Genomic DNA, 18,908 nt, shown 5'->3' on the forward strand with positions numbered 1-18,908 from the left:
TGCTCGTTGTTGGGAAGTTGAGCGGAATGCGCATACATACCCGCCGCTGTGCGGCGTATACTAGGCCTACTATTACAAGATGGATGACGAAACAAAGCGGATGAGATGCATCTAATAGCAAATATCTTTACGTCCAATAGCGCAGCTTGTTGGCTGCTGATGAGTGGCGAGGTAAGGATGGATCGTTGCTGTTTGTTGGTTGGTTGGTTGCACGACATTCCGAAATTCTCACCGTCGAGACAAGTTAGGAAAAAAAAAAAAAAAAAAAAAAAAAAAAAACCCCTTTCAACCTATGTTAGAATAAAACTCCTATTGGTTGGGCCGTCTCAACAATTCCCTCCTCTCTTGCCCCCCTACTGTCTTCAATTTTTCTCTCTGGCCAGTCATCTGGGTTCTACGGTAAAGCCTACTATACATGAAGTGCGGATTCGCCGGACCCCTCATATCTGAATACGGAGTAGGTCGCGAATTCCACGTTCTTGGGAGGGTTTAGTGGGGAAAGCTTTGTTTCTTGTTGAAGTGCAACAAGTGTGTTCTGTGTTGATTAAAATTGAGTAGTTTTCTTTTTGGCGGATGCAGCTTGAGAATACTTTGGGACCAACTATAGCATCAATGTTGCCCCGTCTTACGAATATGATATTGTAATGTAAGCTTTTAGGCATGACGATATGTCGGTGTACCGGTAGTGATGACCGGCGATGACCCTCTCAGTTGTCTACCTGTAGCTAAATATGCTCTGCGCTACGTTGTCTCCACTGGCATGCGGGCCTGTGATCGTGAGCGTATCGCTCCTGATGGCAAGTTGTGGTAATTGCTCCGATTGAGACGTGACTCTAAAGCATCACGGATCATAATCATGAAACGGAACTATGCTCGCGGGTTATGCCCTTAGAGAGATGGGGTGGTGAGCATCAGCTGCTCTGGCAGCAAATCATCAATTGTGGAAGAAAGACACCTGATAGAATTACGTGTGTTGGGACGGGACCGCTTCGATGTATCGGTACAATACACCCTTTCGCACTAATCGTGTCGTGTTACGCGAAGGAAGGACAAAACAAGGGTAAATGACGATGACTTCAGGTAGCGAGAGGCTTGGGCGCTAGTTGAGACATGAGTTTCCCATACTCTTTCGCTCTCTGAGGTACGAAGTATGTGTAGCGACCATATCCTTCCGCATAGCGGCTCACGATGAGCCTGGACTTCTCTTCGGTGAGATTTAGTGGCTTGCTCCAAATAGTCCCTAGATCAGTAACACCCAGACATAGGTTCTTGGCCTCGTGGCATAGCCCTGCTATCATCCCAAGCTAACAAAGCCGTGACTCTTGATTGACTCGCCATAGGGTCTAGCGCGTAGAATTCTGTGGATCAAGGTAACAGGGCATGCCCTGTAACATACTATGTACACACATGTAGGTAGCCGGCACTCACATGTCATACTGTTTACTACATTGCCGGCGGTCTGTTATCCCAAGGCCGACTAAGATCGTGGTGATGAATAGCGCCAGTAGCAAAAGGATAAGATTCACCGGTCCTTCCGCATCTAGGCGTTGCCGCATATCCATTCGATGGGGAATATCCTATCCTTTTTTCTCGACATGCGTGATGACCGCCAAAAAGGAAAGAGGATACAATAGTATGAATGGCCACGTCTTGGTGTTTCGATCAGCCGCCTCACTAAACGAAGCTTCTTCATGCCTGTCAACTTCGTGAAACAGAGGTTTTGTAATGCTTTGCGCCGACACAATGGCTGCTCCCACTACTCCACACTGAGCGCTTGACCGGTCTAAGCCATAAGCGAAAGTCCGATATAAAGCTTCCGCATTTGGCTCGACACGTCCTTTGGTGAATGTGTGATTACCCCGGATTTTAAGCAGAACGCACTACCACACGCTTTCGTTCATGTTGACTTGTTGTGAAATGGAAATGAGGGACTGGGTTCTGCATCGGCCTCGAGGCTGGATGAGGAAATATTGTGTGAGGGCCCACTGTCTGCAGTCATAAAGGGAAAAGGGTTGTCTACTCATGAGCAGAACCATGAGCTGCAGTAAACTCGGTGGCAAGGTGATGATGTGTAGCAAGAATTTTTCGACTAATTGTCTGATACTGTGGTAGATCCATTCTAATCGATGTGGAGGGTCTGTAATACCATCAGCGACCAACGCGCTCGTCATTGGCAATGTATTGATCCCATGCTCGCGCTTATTTTCGATGAAGATGGTGTAAAGGCCTATAATTGGTGCCGACACTTCCTTGATTAGCGACTATTCTGCTGGACAGATGGGACGCTACAGTCGAAGAAAAGACCAGTCAGAAGGCCCCTAAGCCGTGGTTGGAGGTCGAAAAAGCTGCACTCCCCCGCAATCCGCAAATTTGGACGCCAAGAGTTGCGAGTGGCCGAGCGATCGGTCCATGTGGATCAAGCAAATCTGGGTGTAGGTATTAAGTGGCTAATGCTCTGGTGGTAGGGTGGGATTGCTGGCGGCGAGACGCACAGCGTTCTGTGGACTCGTGTGAAGATGGCTAGACAAAACGACCTGGCTAGTCACGATATATCGACGGAGGTTCAGCCTTTGATGTCACGAGACTATGTAAAGGCTGACAAAGATGCAGCACGTAACGTAAGCGTTTGTTAGCTAATTACAAGTTGAAGACTAGGCGATCGCCAAGCGATATATGCGGAGATATCTATCTCCAGGCTCACTGATACTAAGGTTTCTTCAGCTGTTCTCTTGGGCGGCTGAAAGCTCAAACGCTAGAATCAACTAACCATTGCATCTCTAGAGACAAACATAATTTGTCATTCTTAACATTATCGTCATGGTGAGTAAGATGATAGCTCTTTTGCCAAGCACCTGCGTCAAAAATCTACACCCATTCCATAGGTTACCGTTCATGCGTTAACCATAGGTGGTACTCTACCTAAGGCGCAGCTACTGCAATGTAAGCTAACTCTACCAGACGCGTGGCAACATCAAGGAGGGTGCCTGTAAAGTAATACTAACTAGTTGCGCTACCAGTATGTAGATAGGGTAGATGCTGTTGGCCATGGATATTGTGGTGGCCAGCCAAGCCTTCGTGTTAGGGTGATGGGTCAGCGTCGAAAGAAAAGTGCTGTATATGTGCAATGCGGAATTGGGTCCGCTTATCAAATCCTGGTGACGCCGGACGTTCTGAGCGAGCACGAAAAGCAGGAAAGGGGCTATTTATCGCCTCAACCCGGAGACATTTGTAGTTATGGTCGACCAATACCAAGTAATTTCCCGACAAAGACGCCCACGGCGGTGTAACGTGCTGGATTAGGTCCCAATATTGCTTTGTAGGTGCTACCGAGACGCGCGAGGCGAGTGACAAAAAAGTAGGCACACCCACCCAGCTTACCCTAATGACAACCTTAGCTTTACGACGTTCGAAGTTACCTAAGCAATCTAATAAAACAGAAAATATTATAATAATTACTTCATTAGTAAACTGGCCTCTGCTAAGTGTTTTAGTAAAAGATTTATATTTTTAACATTTTATTTAAGAATTATATAGCTAGTTGGAAAAGTAGAGTTTAGGGGCTGTGCCTACTTTTTTGTCAGCTGCCTCGACGCGTATATCTGCACAGCCATGACATGCGGTGGCGATGCGGATCGCTCTGGGGGAGGGAGGAAGTACATGTAAACAGGTTCACGGCTAAGCAGCCTCCGTGTCCGGGATTCCTAGAGTGCGGGTTGGCTGGACGCGCAGACGCGCAGACGGGTAATATGCGTAATGCCTTGATCCGACAAGCGTTCAGCCTTGTAGGGTGATGGTGCAGATTTGCTAGGGGTTGTTTATATTGTTGCGCGCCAAGAGCTCAGCACAACTCATTACTTGCAAGCTACAACTACCTGGTCTTGTTCTAGCCCGGCGGCCATGGCGTACCTGACGGACAACCGAGCGCCTGGCCATTGTTGCACTATAGGTGGACAGCCAAACAAGCAGGCCTTGGCTGACTTGCTTCATTTTTCTCCGGGGGTTCCTTTACTAGAACCGATGGCTTCGTCATTGACAGCAGGTTTGCAACATTCCCACGTAGGTCAAAAGTATACAGTAAAGCTGCGGTCAAGCGCCCCGAGACCCCAAGCCTAAAGCCCGGAGCGTCAAATTGTATAGTGGTCATACTTACTTAGGTGACTGGCAAACGTACAGTATGAAGCCGTCGCAAATAGATCCAGCGAGCTCCGAAGATGCTACGGTCGAGCAATGTAGAGCGCTGTTCGTGGAGGAAGCTAGCACGCCATGACGACGTGATACTCCCGGGCTGGCCAACTATGGTGCCTCACAATTAAGGCAACTGTGTCACGTCCAACGCCTCTGGTACCGTAGTCGTTCTTAAAGACTGACTGCCTAGGCGAGCCCTACGAGAGCTCATAGGCTGTAACACTAGCTGAGGCGGCTGCAGTAATTCCGCGTTAGCCTAAATTTAGTAAACGACGGGGAGGCGACAAGACAACACCACACAGATCAGTCACATCGTAAGTTTTGTATGCAGGGCACGGGAAAGCGTATGCTTGGACAGACGCAGCAATACTGTCAGTTTTGCATCAGCGCGCGACCGGTGAAGTAGGTAGACCACCTCTGAGGCTCGTATTGCAACCTCGTTTGATCCACGTCACGCGCTGCTATCTGGCTGCGGTGAAATCAGGTAGTGGGTGAAATTGGACTGCCCAGTTCAAGGTTGCTGGACTGGGCGGGTTACTTCACTTACTCTCTGACTGGCGAGACTGGCTATACTATGTAAGGCAAACAAGGACATGCCAGTTCGGGGCATCTCAGGTCGCCGATGCCAATGTGAGTCTAGGGCTGGGCTTCCTTGCAAGAGTACCGTACACTATGTCGTCGGTAGCCCTAACGACAAGCAGTGACCTTGCTTGACGAAACTGCAGCGCTAGATTTGTTCATGCTGCAAGAAGACGACAGTGAACGCTCTATCCTGATTGACCAGGGCGAGGTCCAATCAGTATGCTACGATCGAAGTGCAGGCGGACGGAATATGCCATGCCCAGCTAAGAAAGACTGCCGAAATCAAGGATCTGTAGGGCCATGCCGGTACGTGGTTGGTGTAGATCCAATAGGCGCCCGGTATATCCATTCCCACTTGGCACAGTTGCTGGTACAGTGCAACACTCTGTATGCAGAGGCGTGGTAGTAGATGTGTTGATTTAGCAAGGTAGACGTTGGTGAAGGCTGTGAAAAAAATGTGAAATGTAGAGGGAGGGTACGTTTATCCATGGCTGTTCACGATATCCCGTGGTGGCATACTACATATGTAAGTAGGCATGCCAGGGGCTGTCGCTGCAGCGTAGGTAGTGTAGATGGTCAACTTCACACACGGCCCGATCATGCTGCAGGCCTCCGTATCTGCATTCTACACACATACGGTACTGTATGTAGGCAGAATATCATTCCAAGGAAATGACTAGTACCGTGCGTCCTGCGTCGTGGAGTTTCTGCGGGAGCGGCCGCCGAACGACAACTGGTAATTTCAGACATGGCTGCATCATCGCTCACAAATTTTCGCTAAGATGCCGGGCATCATAGCGCAGGCCTTGCACCGCCGCACGTGGGGCGGCACTATACCACACTCGAAAGCACTCGATATCACCTCGTCTGCTATACCTATAACTAGGTAGTGTACATGTGCGTAGCTCCTATCAGTTCGAAGCTGGGTGAATTCGTGCCCACCTGGAAAAGTGATTCGGCCCTACGCAGGCATCGTTGTCTCAGTGTCTCAGGGTGCGTTTCGGACTCACCTACTTCTACTTACGAAGCAAGTGGCCAATATCCCACGACACTTCGGTGGCATAAGTCTTGATAACCGGTGGCCAACTACCAGTTGTGAACCGATGGCTATTCAACGACAACTTCGTAATACTTACAACATGGACGCTGGCTCTCTCGTCGTCGTCATCATCAATGATACCGTGGATATTCGTAAGAGCACGGGTGAGCTTATATCACTATCTTTACTTAGTATAGGATTATGTAAGTGGGTCTTTGTATGTAAGAGCTTAGTCTAGTTGAGTCTTCCTAAACATCGCATTACATAGTTGTAGGCTAGTAAAACTTATCCATGTCAGGTTCCTCTTGGCAGGCTAGCTTAGCGCGAGGCCCACGATACCTTCATTCACGTTCAAATACCTGCCCGGAAAAACTCCCAAAGCGGGCCCCCAAGGCCACGCCTAGCGCGAATACTTGCCAAGAAGAGTCTTACAGGGGGGTAGGGGAGTAAGGAGTTAGAGTCCCGGAGGGCGAGCTCGGTGACTCGGGGATTGAGAGGAGTTGGGACTAGCGTAAGGCTTAGATAGCTTCAATGCAACATCATGATCAGAGTTGGCCCCGAAACGACACTACGAGACTCTCGTCGCCTAGCGCAGTGTATGTGCTAATCGAGCGAAATGTATGAAGGTGAGATGGGCTAACCCGTCGAAGACATCTCCAGGAGTGTATATTTGCTGTAGAGATTGAAGATGGCAATGACTTTATGCCTATCGCTTATGTGTAACGCAACTTGAGGATGTCGTCTACTGTATGGCCAGGCTGGGATGGAGCGGTGTTACGCTATATTACACACGGTTTATCGTCACGGATGTACAGGTGCGAGTAAGTAACGTAGTAGTTGTGTGAGAGCATGGGGATTCTCGACGGCATCATCGTTGTAGAACACTGATAACAAACAGCATTCGGTCACGGGCAATCACTAATGGATACCCAGCGGGTCAGGTTGATCTGCACCAACCTCCTAACTTAAACTTAACATGTAAGACATCATGGATTAGGTATTCGGCAAGTAAATGTTTTTAAGCGGTATTTACAAAGTCATGATAATTATCTAAGACATGGAAATAATTGTCATAATGGGCTAGAAACAGACATGATAGGCAATGTCTAACTATTGTAATATGTTACTCATCGTTCCGTGATTACGTATTTTATCACCTCCTCCGTACATGTATCTACCTAGGTAGGTACCTATATAACAACTATAGTATACTTACATCAATTTGCCCTGTAGGACCTCCAGCAGCATTGTATTCCCTGAGGCCCTACTCTGCCCTACTTTCTCCCTACTCAACTATTCGGTAGACGACGATATAAGAACCTGGTAAGTACCATGCTTTACCTCATTTCATCTCCGTGGGAAGGTGTACATCGCCCACTTGCTCGGCGATAGTTGATGCCGAGGTAACAAATCATACTAGATATTAGTACAGTAAGGTGAGCTAGGTATACCTACTACAGATAGGCAGGCTAAATAGGTGGGATTACGGAGTACAGTGGTACAATAAAAGGAGGCCGACACTAGCCTCTATAGGTATGGGCCTCGTGGTCCGGTGGTACCTCCCACCGCCTCTCTTCACATTCTTGGCTTCCCCTCTTGGCATGTCAATCATGGCTCTAACTTGTTTTGTCGAATTCAAGGGTCAGGAGCCAATCGCGTAAGCAAAACGGCTAGCTTGTCCCACAACCCTATAGGGCTGAAAAAGGGCTGGGGCGCTTTTGCGAACATTTCTTTTTCTTACTCTTTCGAGCCACCCAAGTCGTCATGCTTGTGTAACTGCACGATACATACACAGTAGGTAGTACACGACTGCCACCACTCCAAGCCTAGCTTCAGTATACAAGGAGGCTTACTCACCTACCGATATTCCACTTGACCACTTGGATGACTGCGCGCTGTGTTTGATGTGAGTCACGTCATGTGATTTGGGGTAAAGTAGGAAGGGAAAGGCAGGGAAAGGCAAAGGGAAGAAACCGCGCTGGCAAGTCGAGCAGCATCCCATCCCCCAACATCCGCAGTAACCACAGCGAGTAAAAATTCGCACACAATTACAAATCCCACGATAGGCAATCATGCATTTCAGAGTCTTCCTTCCCAATCCGTACAGATTAACGGTGCCAGGATGTGTAAGTAGTGTGAATGTTGGGAGTCGGCGTTGACGGCGCTGCACCGGAAAAGAGGGGATTATCCATCTATGATCGGTGCGCATCGCTGCAACATCCATTCCCTTGCATGGCAGACATGAATGAATCCCACTCCAAATGCCCTCACGTGGGACCTAACACGAGTAGGCCTTGGTTTCGGCTTCTAACCAGCGCTTGGCTTTCGCTACGGCTACAGTAGTTGATCTGCCGGCTCCCTCTTGCCCTCGTCCCGATGCACTCACTCACTACTGATGCACGGAGAGTTTGGCCCTCATCGACTTACTTGGTTTACCTAGCTGTTGGAACTATTTACCCTCCTAACCTTGCCAATTCCTTGATGATTGAATCCAGCTCCTGTTATGTAATTTCCCTGGAGTACCTCGCGTACCGCTCTCCGGGACCGAGCAGAAGACAGCTTACGGAGCCCCCACCAAGCCTAGCTCAACCGGAGATCACTTTTGTGAGGCTTTGGCTATTCTTCTCAGAAAGCGCTGACCTTGGGTTGGTTAACCTCCATACAACCTACGTAATCGCCTCGCCTTGTTACTCGGCCCTCTCAAACCACTTCCCCCACATATCGAGCGCTGTGTATCCATGGCCGCCATGCCGGACACTCTCTACCATTGGGACTGTACGTAGTAGACCGCTTTGCTACCAGGCAATTGTTGGATGGCACGATAAACACCTGATATCTGCCAAGTCTACTCGCTTACTTGCTGTTATGAACGCCTTGCGCTCCTAGTACAGCAGTGTGGACTAACTATGCCCACTCGGTCTAGGATGGAATATTGTAGGCCACACTACGCTAGTCATAACCCATAACCCGCAGGTCGGCTCCTATCGCCCATAGGGCTCCAAGATTGTGTAAGTGCAGAAAGAAGCCCGATGAGCCCGGATATTGCATGCATCGTGTGATATGGAGGTCCCTGGGTAGGTAACATCGCTGGCATGCAATAACCTTTCCCATCTTCCGGTTTGCCCTTTAGGGATAATAAGCTCTGCCAGTATAACGTGTAAGTGTATGTACGTGTGCACACATGCATGACCCTGGTGATGGTCATGGGAGCTAGAAGGCTGACTAAGACTTCTCTGACACTTTCTTAGTGTAGGATGAAAGTTGGCGGGGCAGAAGGCAGATGAATGTGTTCTACCGCATTACCAGAACTACTTCGTAACTAACTACTGTAGCATTGATGTGCTCAATTCCCATACTTGGTATATATAGAATCATTAGAGCCTGTTGTCTGTGGAGATGCGTCAAGACCGAAGTTCGCATTGGAAGGCAGGAATGGAAGCCCAGCTTTCCTTGTCAAGGCTTACTACTTACTACGCCCTGTCAGAGAACTCTGTTCTCAACTCGGCCAAGGAATTAAGAAGCCCTTGCTAAGAAAACTTGTTGTGCGACTCTGTTGCTGGCGACCTTGGCAAGGTTGGCTTCGAGGGTTAGTGCAACAAAAGAGTCTCGTTACTACACTAAGTACTTTCACTAGGGACTGCCGGACGTCTCGGGGTTTAGCGAAACAGATATAGGGCTTGACAGTTCATTTTGACGATATAAAGTATTATTGCGTTGATTCCACCGGATACTTGCTTAGTACATGAGAGCGCGATCCATCGTGGCTTAGGTGACAGGCGACTCCGCGTGTAAGTGACGCCGCAAACCAACCTGCATTCTTCTACCTCACAAAGAGTAGGAAGGTTCAGCTTTCGTCTAACCTCCGTGCGTTGCATGCCTTGGCTTCATGTTTTCTTCTTTTAACGATCTACGTAACATTGAAATGTGACCGGAACATACACGAACTGGCACTGGTCCGCCGCAACCCGAGAGACGCAATCTGAGAAGAGATTGGTGAAATGTGAACGGGTGTCCGGAGCAGCTTAGGGCCAATAATATCACAAAGTATAGGGAATTCGGCGAGTAATTGTAAGTCGCCTTGAACATGACATCGAGGCCATTTTTTTTTGGCTACGGTGTGAAGATGTTGAGGTGTTCGCAAATGCGATCTTCAGCACACTAACCCCGCATCCCATGAAATGGGAGACCATCATCTTGAGAGCAGAGCATTGACCTGAACGTAGGCATTTCTTAGGAATAATATAGGTGCCATTGTAAGTACATACATTTGGAGGTACATATGTATGAACTCGATAGGTCTGCAAGCTGTGCCTACTTACCGTATTACATGTGCCGCTTGCTGTATTTTTCGCAAAAGAAGTTATAACTGAGCATATTCTCACGTACATGCACGCAGGCGGAACGCCAAAATGTTGCCAGGTGCGATGCCTCGTCGTCGGCTGAGGATAAGTACACGTACCTACCATAACGAGCAGTTGATGTGGGATGTGGAAGGTGGGAGATGGGAGATGGGAGGTTTGTACCTACCTAAGTCGGTGTACAACAGGTATACAATACCTACACATAGTTATGACAGCGCGACAAGGCCAAGGGTAATAACCAGATTACCTCAGTACTCCGTACCTAGAGTGCTATGAAAGTACGTAGGTACTTGCTATGTTAGTACAGTAGGGCAGGGAAGAGCAACTCGGCAGGGCACCAGACTAGACCTACCCCCTCTCCGCTTTGGAATGGATCTTTGTCGACATTGCAGAGAGTATACACTACACTATGAATACCTACATGCACTCCGTAGGGCCTGACAGTTTATTCCCTGTCGTTGTCGAATTGGCCCTGCCCTGGACAAGTTGTAGAGGTACCTCCTGCAGCGGCTGCAGCTTGCAGCTAACAGGCCCATGTTGCGATACCTCGGTACCCTGTCTGCCCATGTATGCCCATGTAAACGCTACAACGGTACCTAGGGGACCCCTGCGAACAATCCACAACCCGCGACCCAGCGGCCCCTGTAGGGAGGGTGGACGCTAACAGGGCGCCACCAGCCAATCTGCGTATCCCTGCCGCTTCCTTAAAGGGCTGAAGAAGGGACCACGCTCACCCATCATTACATTCCCATAGGGCAGAGACGTAGCGTAGCAGCCAGCCGCTGTACCCTGCCGTCGTACCCTACACATGTACCCTACGGTACATCCGCCTCTTGTCTTGCCTCTGACATAGTACGGTACGCTACACGTACGTTGGATAGGTAGGTAGGTAAGTAGGTATACAAATGCAAAGGTACCTATACCTGCTTTCCGCCTGCATCATCGGGTAATACGTACATAGTACCCAGGTAGGGTAGGTGCTTGGGTTGGTAGAATACCCAAGGCAGGTAGACCTACCCGCTATTCTATTCTTCTAGCCTACCTACCTGCCTACCTACCTACCTGGACCTACTTACTCTATGTACCTCCTACCCTTATTTACCTCTACCGACCCAACCTACCTACGACCTAATAAACCTCCTCTACCTCTCGCCCTCACCCCTCCAACTCTTCCCATACTACACACGAGAGGAGGCTATCTTCGACATTCCGCCTATGGTCCACGAAGCCGACGCTGCTGGGCTTGACGTAAAGGAACTTCACATCGAGATCGCCTGCTCGCCTTCGCCGCCAGTATAGTTCCTATCCTCGAGGTCATTGCTATAATCAGAGACTCTTACACAAATTCGTCCCATGTTGTCGGTGTTGCTGCTTCGAGGCGTCGTTGACTTTCCTTTTTCCTATACCATAGGCCACCCTCTCCGGCTCTGCCATTGAGCATTGTCTGTGCTGCTACGTGTGTGATTGGTGTTGTCTGGGGTCTCAAAAGGGTCAAATTGCCACAGCATTCGCCTAGCATACCCGCCATCTCCGCCGCCTTGTGCTCCGGAAGTTCCATGATACCTCTTGTGTACCAGCCTACCAGCTTGAGTTACCCCGAGCCAGTTCCAGTCTAGATACAGCCACAATTTGGCGAGTCGTTCGCATTGGTACTCCCTGATCATGACGTTTGCCGTCACTCCGGCTCGACAATAGCGAAACGACTTCCACTACGAGTCTCTACTACTACTAACCTTCAATTGTCAGAAGCGGCCACACCGACGTCCTTTTGCCACTGCCACTATACAATTCACCTTTCCTTTCCGACCTCGGAATAGTTTGGCTGGTAGTAACCTGGCGCTGTAACCTCAAGTTTCCTGACATCGAGCTCGTTCTTCCATGACCCGCAGTCTCTTGCGCAAGCCGCTACCTTCTCTGGCTGCTGACCTCGTCCTCCGTGGTGTTACTCTTGGTCCGTTTTCGACCTGCCGCGGTTCACTGTAAGAGGTGCTCTAGTGACTCGCGCTCACCGAGTCGTACGATTTCATACAATTTCGTAGCAGCCAGTTATTTTAATCACAGCAAGACATCATGGAGATCCCTTCACGATTTTCTCCCCGGGAGCCGGGAGGGCCTCCGCCAGCTATTTACATACAAGAATCCAGTCGATTTGATAAACCCGGCCGCTTCGGTCATACGCAATCGCAGGCATCCAACTTCTCACCTTCTTCAGTCCCCATGTCGATACCAAACAGTCACCGCAATGTGGAGGACGATGCACCCCCTCCATTGCCACCTCCTAGATTTATACCCGGCTTTGCGCCTCCTGGACCACCGAGCCACGATCGTATTCCTTCTATTGACTCAACCGCTAGCTGGGACTCGAGACGCGACAGTGATAGCGACCATTTACGGTTTAGGAAAAAGGAGGTTCGACCACACCAAAGGGATGAGGGCTACCATAGCATGAACTCGACATTTTCGTCAATTGGGTACGTCAATTAGACCAACAGCCTTGGTTTGCACTTCCCAAGCATAGTTCGCCCTGTCGGCTAACCCGCAGCACTTTAGCACCCAGGATTCATTCCCGAAGAAGCTTTTCATGTCCCACAACATCCCCCAGTTCAACAAGTCTGCAGCGAGCGATTATGACAGCCATCTGCTTAAGAAGTTAGATTCGCGTCGAGTCTTCGACAACCGCTCACCACCTCGCCGATCTGGACTTGCCATGTCTTTGGACCAAAGTAGACCTGATCCCTCACGTCATAACAGCATCCCTCAGTTATCTTTACCTCTTCGACTGAATAATAACCATCCAACGGATTCCTCTAGTCGCTTCACAGAGTCACCTACACAGTCAGTAGCCACGACAACATCACCACGTGCTGCGCCGTATTATTCTGTCGCCGGTCCCGAGTATCGCTCACCAGTCGAATTGACAGATATGGACCGTTCACCACGCTATAGAGCTAGGCGGAATAACAGTGACGACGCCACTATGTCAACACATAGTGGTTACGACAATATGGAGGACGTAGATTTTCCAATGGAAGAAACGTCTGGTATTAGGAGATTACGTATTGATGAAGCCCACGGGCGGTCAGATTACCGGTCTGTTGGGCAGAAAAGACGCGCATCCTCGCCGCCGAGTGGAGATAGTCCACCACAAGGACCATTGAATTCTAGCGACCCTACAAGGCGCCGCGACGGCGTTGGCAGGGGCTCACCAGCCCCACGACTGAGCTTAGTACCACCAAGCTCTATGTCCTCAGTGTCAACCGCGGGGCGTAGTGCATCCTATGTTTCAACGGCGTCTCTAAATACAAGCATTTCAAGTTTGACCTCATTTGGGGGCAGATCTCCTAGCGGACTATCGTCTGGAGGCCTATCTCCCGTCGACATGATGGGCAATTCACCTTATAATACGCCAGTATCACTCGGGCCCTCTTGCGCACCCTTTGGTCGAGCCCCCCATCAGCGGAATGCTAGCAACGAAAACAAGCAACTTGCGTCACCACGAAAAGTTGTAGAAGTACCGAAAGCCACCATTTCGAAACTGCAAGGCGGCTTTCTCATGTGTGAATGTTGCCCTAAGAAACCTAAAAAATTCGAGACACCAGAGGAATTAAGGTATGTGTGCTCTACCATAATAACCCTTCGCGTGGTTTTGTGATTAACAATTCAACCATTTAGTGCGCATGAAGCTGAGAAGCAATATGAGTGCTCGTTCTGTGGCAATCGTTTTAAAAACAAGAACGAGGCTGAACGTCACCAAAACAGTTTACATGTCAGGCGCCATAGCTGGTCCTGTTCGGCACTTCTCATGTCAGGCTTTGATAGAGCTTTCCACGAGAGTCAAAACAGGCCCGGCGAGGCCGATACGTGCGGCTATTGCGGTGAAGAATTTATGCGTAGTGGGGGAGCTGCACGTGCGCGGCACGCAACTGAGCGTGATTGGGACATGCGATTGAAGCATTTACAGGAAGCTCATAAGTTTCGGGAGTGCAACTCGAGCAAGAAGTTCTATCGCGCGGATCACTTCCGGCAGCATCTTAAACATAGCCATGCCGGCACAAGTGGAAAGTGGACTAACATGCTAGAGAATGCCTGCATGTTGGACGAAGAGCCACCACAGCCTTCTCGGTGAGCAGCAGGCTGGTGGAAGAGTCGTGCCGTTGGATAGACAACTGCTTTGCAATCATGACGCAATTCAGCGGCACCAGTGGGCGGCTACGGCCTTGTCCTGTTTCAAGTAGGTTTACTCGAATCTCAGTCGATGAGGCACGTCGTCTACCGCATTGTCCACAAGTACTTTTTGCACTTTAGGCACAATGTGCTGACCACTGTTGGCAAGAGATACTAGCTGCGCATTGGGATCCACCCTTTGCAACGGTTCTTGTCAGTGGTCCTTTTACGAGCGGCGCTGTTGGGTGACGGCAGTCTTGCTCGTACGGCTTGGCTAGATTACCACTATAAGAGGCTTTAAGTCTAAGAGGCCGTCATTGATGCTACTACGTTCGAACGCCCTATTATCCCGCTTGACCGCGGGATATTTGCAAATGGCCCCAGAGAGGGAACCAGATAATAGCAATGATGGGCACTCGGATCGCGCACCCGCCGGAGACATAGTGAATAAGCTGACTCGCTGACACGATGCACTGGGGTCTCACGGGGTGGCTACAGCTTTCTCATTTCTTTTTCAGCCTTACTTGCCTCAAGACTAGCAGTGAGCTATGACAGCAACAATCAGTTGCCTTGGTCTGGCCAAGCACCAGACTCTAACGATGATATGTGTTTCTCATTTGTTCATGACGAGTGGCTTTCCATTGTAGGACGACATCGTCCCGGCGCATAGCAAACCGAACTGATTGATTCCAAGAATACCCACAGAGGCGGTGAAGGGAAGTAACGAAAATATCACGGATTCCAGAGTACTACGGCACATGCAGCACGTACATATGCTACTGCAGCGTAGGCGCTGAAGATGGAATTCGGGGTGACAGGGATTGAGGGAGATGGTCTCCATGCTACATGGCTGAAAGAAGGGTGAGGAAAACTTGGGGAAAATGGAAAAAAAACCGCCGCATCCACGCATGTATATTCATCAAAGTTTGATACGCTCGCTGCCATATAGCTCACGTCAATATAAACTCATGCATTTGAACAGAGAGGCACGTTTTTTTTTCTGTCTGCTCCCAGAGGCGCGACATTGTTGTACCCACCTACTTTACCCAGCGAGAGAACTAGACGCATCTACAGTACCTACTCAATCAGCAAAAGAAGAGTGCAGGTAGGAAGTCATTTGTACCTATTGTACAATACGTACAAGCTTACCACATTGAAGTACTGGAGTACCTATTTGAGTACTCGAGACGGAGTATAACGGCACAATTTCGCTTGTAACTAGCCGCAAGTGGAAGGCAATGCCGAAACAGACGACAGTTGGTACGCTGGGGCACAGGTGTCTATATGGTACACAATGTACGTCTACGCAATAATGAGGCACAATATTGAGGCACGTACATGTACCTTTCAAATATTGATATGTAGGTCCAATCGTGGAGCCGAGAGACATACCGGCAAATGTATTCAAATCAACCCTACAACCCTGGAAGTGCCACAGGCATTGCAGGTACATAATAGGTACCTAGGTACTCGAAGACAGGAAGAGGAGGAGGGGCAACAAGTCAGTGTATCCACTCACGTGACTCAGCCCTGTTCCCCCGCCATTCTCAAATTTTTGATGATGGATGGAGGGATGGATCAGGATGAATGAATGGGTGGATGGATACCGCAGGTAAGGAAGACCACTGACAGGGAGACAAAGAGGGGCAACTTGCCGAGCTCTGCAGATAATAAAAAGTACCTACCTAACCAAGTTACATTACTTTGGATGTATACTTTTGTCCTCCTATAGCCTACCGGCACTCAATACCGCTGCACCTCATCCTTAAGGACGCAAGCCATATCTCATCCCTGAGACCCCGATCGCCAGTGATTGATTCCAACCCCCAAGCCACGGGGTGTCGTCATCTGTTGCGCAGGACAGGACCAAGTATGGCCGGTCTCTCGAGAATACCTGGAGACGACAGTCTGTTCGTTGGAGGGTAACTACCAGTCTTTCTTGTTCGTCTCATCCTGCCTGGCTTACAAGAGTCGCTAACGCCGTCGGCAGCATCTGGGTCCTGAACATAGAGTCCTACAGGAACCAACTGTTGGAGAACAACATAACCCACATTCTCTCGGTGATAAAGTTCTCCTTTGAAAAATGGGGCGAGGAGGCCAAGCGCTTCACACACAAGAGCATCGACATAGACGATGATGAATCATCTGATCTTCTTGTCCACTTCCCTGCAGCCGTGCGCTTCATTGACAGTGGACTACAATCCGAGACGGCAGGAGACGAAGCTGCGTCAACGCCGGCCTCGGCTTCTTTACCTAAGCCTGGCGTCTACGTTCACTGTGCGATGGGCAAATCCCGCTCGGTGAGCTGCGTAGTTGCCTATCTCTTGTACAAGTATCCGCATCGCTTCGGCGGTAAGCAGTTTGTAGAATCTGCTGCGTCGGCCCAGCGACGCCGCGATACGGCCAAAGAAGCCGTTGAGGGCGCATTGAACTGCGTTCGTCAGGGCCGGCCCGGGGCGGAGCCAAATCCCGGCTTCATGCGCCAACTGGAGCTTTGGTGGGAGATGGGCTGTCCGGCCGGCGACGACGGTGCCGTCGAACGTCATCCTATATACCAGAAGTGGCTCTACGACGGGATGCTCCAGGAGGCTCGGGATATGAGGATGGCACCAGACGCCGACCAGATCCGATTCGAAGACGAGGTACGCGGGGAAGAGAAGGGACAGGAAAATGCTACAGTAGCACGGAGTGAAGAAGCGAAGGAAGTCCGCTGCAAGAAGTGCAGACGGACTCTTGCCACTCCCAATTTCCTCGTTTCCCACTCACCGACCGGACAATCTGCCAGTTCCAATTGCGCTCACATCTTCATCGATACCTTGTCCTGGATGCGACCCCTGCTTGAAGACGGTGCACTCGATGGTCGGCTGGTCTGTCCAAACTCTAAATGCGGTGCCACAGTCGGCCGCTTCGCATGGCAAGGGCTGCAGTGCACATGTAAGCAGTGGGTGGTGCCCGCATTCTCTTTAAACCGAAGTCGCGTGGACGAGGTGAATTCACGACCGGTTGGCTCTTCGGCAATCCGAATGCCTCCAGGAAGAAGTGGCAGCTTATAGGAGCTAGCTAATCCCTTGAGTGGACAATTATCCCTCCGACAATACTGGAAGTTGCCTCCGGTTGTCCGGTACCGCTCGCCACCAACAGCAATGTACCAATACAACCCACCAGACGATCGTTGGATTTTCTAAAAGTCGGCAATAATTTCGCGGATTGCAAGAGACAGTCACTGCGTGCATTATTCAGCAACAGTTTAGCAATACGCTTATTCCCCCCGGCTAAGCAAGTGCTACGATAGTAGAAAGTACGTTCATTCCCGACAAGGCAATGGATCGGTCCTATTAGGACTAAACCCCTTGGCCGCCCGCCCGCCCGCTCACCTATAATCGACGAGGATAATACGCAATGTACTGTACATAGTTGCCGCGGAGGAGCTGATTGCCTGTTTTGGTCAGGGATATCTATTCACCTCCCGCAGGCTGACGATGCATAACGGTTCCTACCCAGTATAACAACTTACACAAATGAGCGACGGGGTAAGAGGGGGGGAAGAAAAAGTCGAGGATGCGCCGCCCTGTGGGAAACCGTCATGAGCGCATTTCCCTAGGCGTGATATCAAATCATGGTTTGTGTCGATCTAGCTCATTTTGTTTTCTGTCGCTGGTAATGGGAACACATAACACTTTAGCATATTGACGGAATCTATCGGCCGAGAACCGTTAAACGACCCTGGAGATCAATCCTTGATACTGTCATCCTACGGCTTATAGGCACGATTGTCAGCCAACTCTGGACCTTTCGGTCAGCTTGTACTAGTACACACCAAACAGATCGATGTGGAAACGAGAAGCGGAAAGCGTAATCTTGTTCCTAAGTTACCCATACCTCCTACAATTCAACGCAGTTTGGTCTCCACCCTGTAGGGCTCTGGTCCCGTCATCATTTGATGCTACCGTCATACATACTATGTATACCAACTAGAGATCGTTCAGGCAATGACAAGAGGCCTGTCAATTCCTCAGGATGAATACCTGCCTGTCCCCAGTCTCCCCGTAGGCATCTTCGGCCACAGATCAGAAGGATGAACTACACCGGGCTTTGAAAACCATACCCCGAGATTCTATCCTCGCTGCTCTACCTATACGTGTACCCTTCTTGACTAGGGTTGCCAGAACGGAAGTGTATCCCTTTGGCCGGGAGTGCAGTTGCAGGGGGGAAGAAGACCACAAAAGACACGGCATGCCCGAATGCGCGCGTCCTGTCTGTCATGCATATCATGGGATGCGGTTTTGCTTCCTACATACTGCAGTGCAGTGCAGTCATCTGTTATATGTACATACCTGCATATCTGTACTCTTTACCGCATCGCTTATCCCGGTAGAGTACTGGAAGGAAAACACGCAAAACATACATGCATAGCTATAGTATTTAATTGCACGAGACAATTTGATAGATGCGCAGCGGACGTAGATGAGGCGATGGAGAGCATACGATACATCCATGTATACATAGGTAATGAGTAGATAGTAGACATCTAGGTATAGACTCCTACGGGTTTAACCGTGGCGCAGTTCGTCTTTGGA

General features: G+C 49.7%; 2 protein-coding genes across 2 annotated transcripts; both read left to right on the forward strand.

Annotated features, from left to right (window-relative positions):
• Nucleotides 1–12,384: 12,384 nt before the first annotated feature.
• Nucleotides 12,385–14,293, forward strand: F5B22DRAFT_637265 (uncharacterized protein; the record flags this gene model as incomplete). Its single annotated transcript, XM_047977416.1, has 3 exons — nucleotides 12,385–12,638; nucleotides 12,718–13,776; nucleotides 13,840–14,293. 3 exons carry the CDS (start codon nucleotides 12,385–12,387, stop codon nucleotides 14,291–14,293), a joined length of 1,767 nt encoding a protein of 588 aa, XP_047829382.1.
• A 1,701-nt stretch (nucleotides 14,294–15,994) lies between these two features.
• On the forward strand, nucleotides 15,995–17,978 carry F5B22DRAFT_271959 (protein-tyrosine phosphatase-like protein). Its single transcript, XM_047970212.1, has 2 exons — nucleotides 15,995–16,253; nucleotides 16,322–17,978. Exons 1-2 carry the CDS (start codon nucleotides 16,204–16,206, stop codon nucleotides 17,382–17,384), a joined length of 1,113 nt encoding a protein of 370 aa, XP_047829383.1. The 5' UTR covers nucleotides 15,995–16,203; the 3' UTR covers nucleotides 17,385–17,978.
• Nucleotides 17,979–18,908: the final 930 nt, after the last annotated feature.

The sequence above is a fragment of the Xylaria bambusicola genome, assembly GCF_022495145.1.
Source record: "Xylaria bambusicola strain CBS 139988 unplaced genomic scaffold F5B22scaffold_30, whole genome shotgun sequence".
Classification (NCBI taxonomy): domain Eukaryota; kingdom Fungi; phylum Ascomycota; class Sordariomycetes; order Xylariales; family Xylariaceae; genus Xylaria; species Xylaria bambusicola.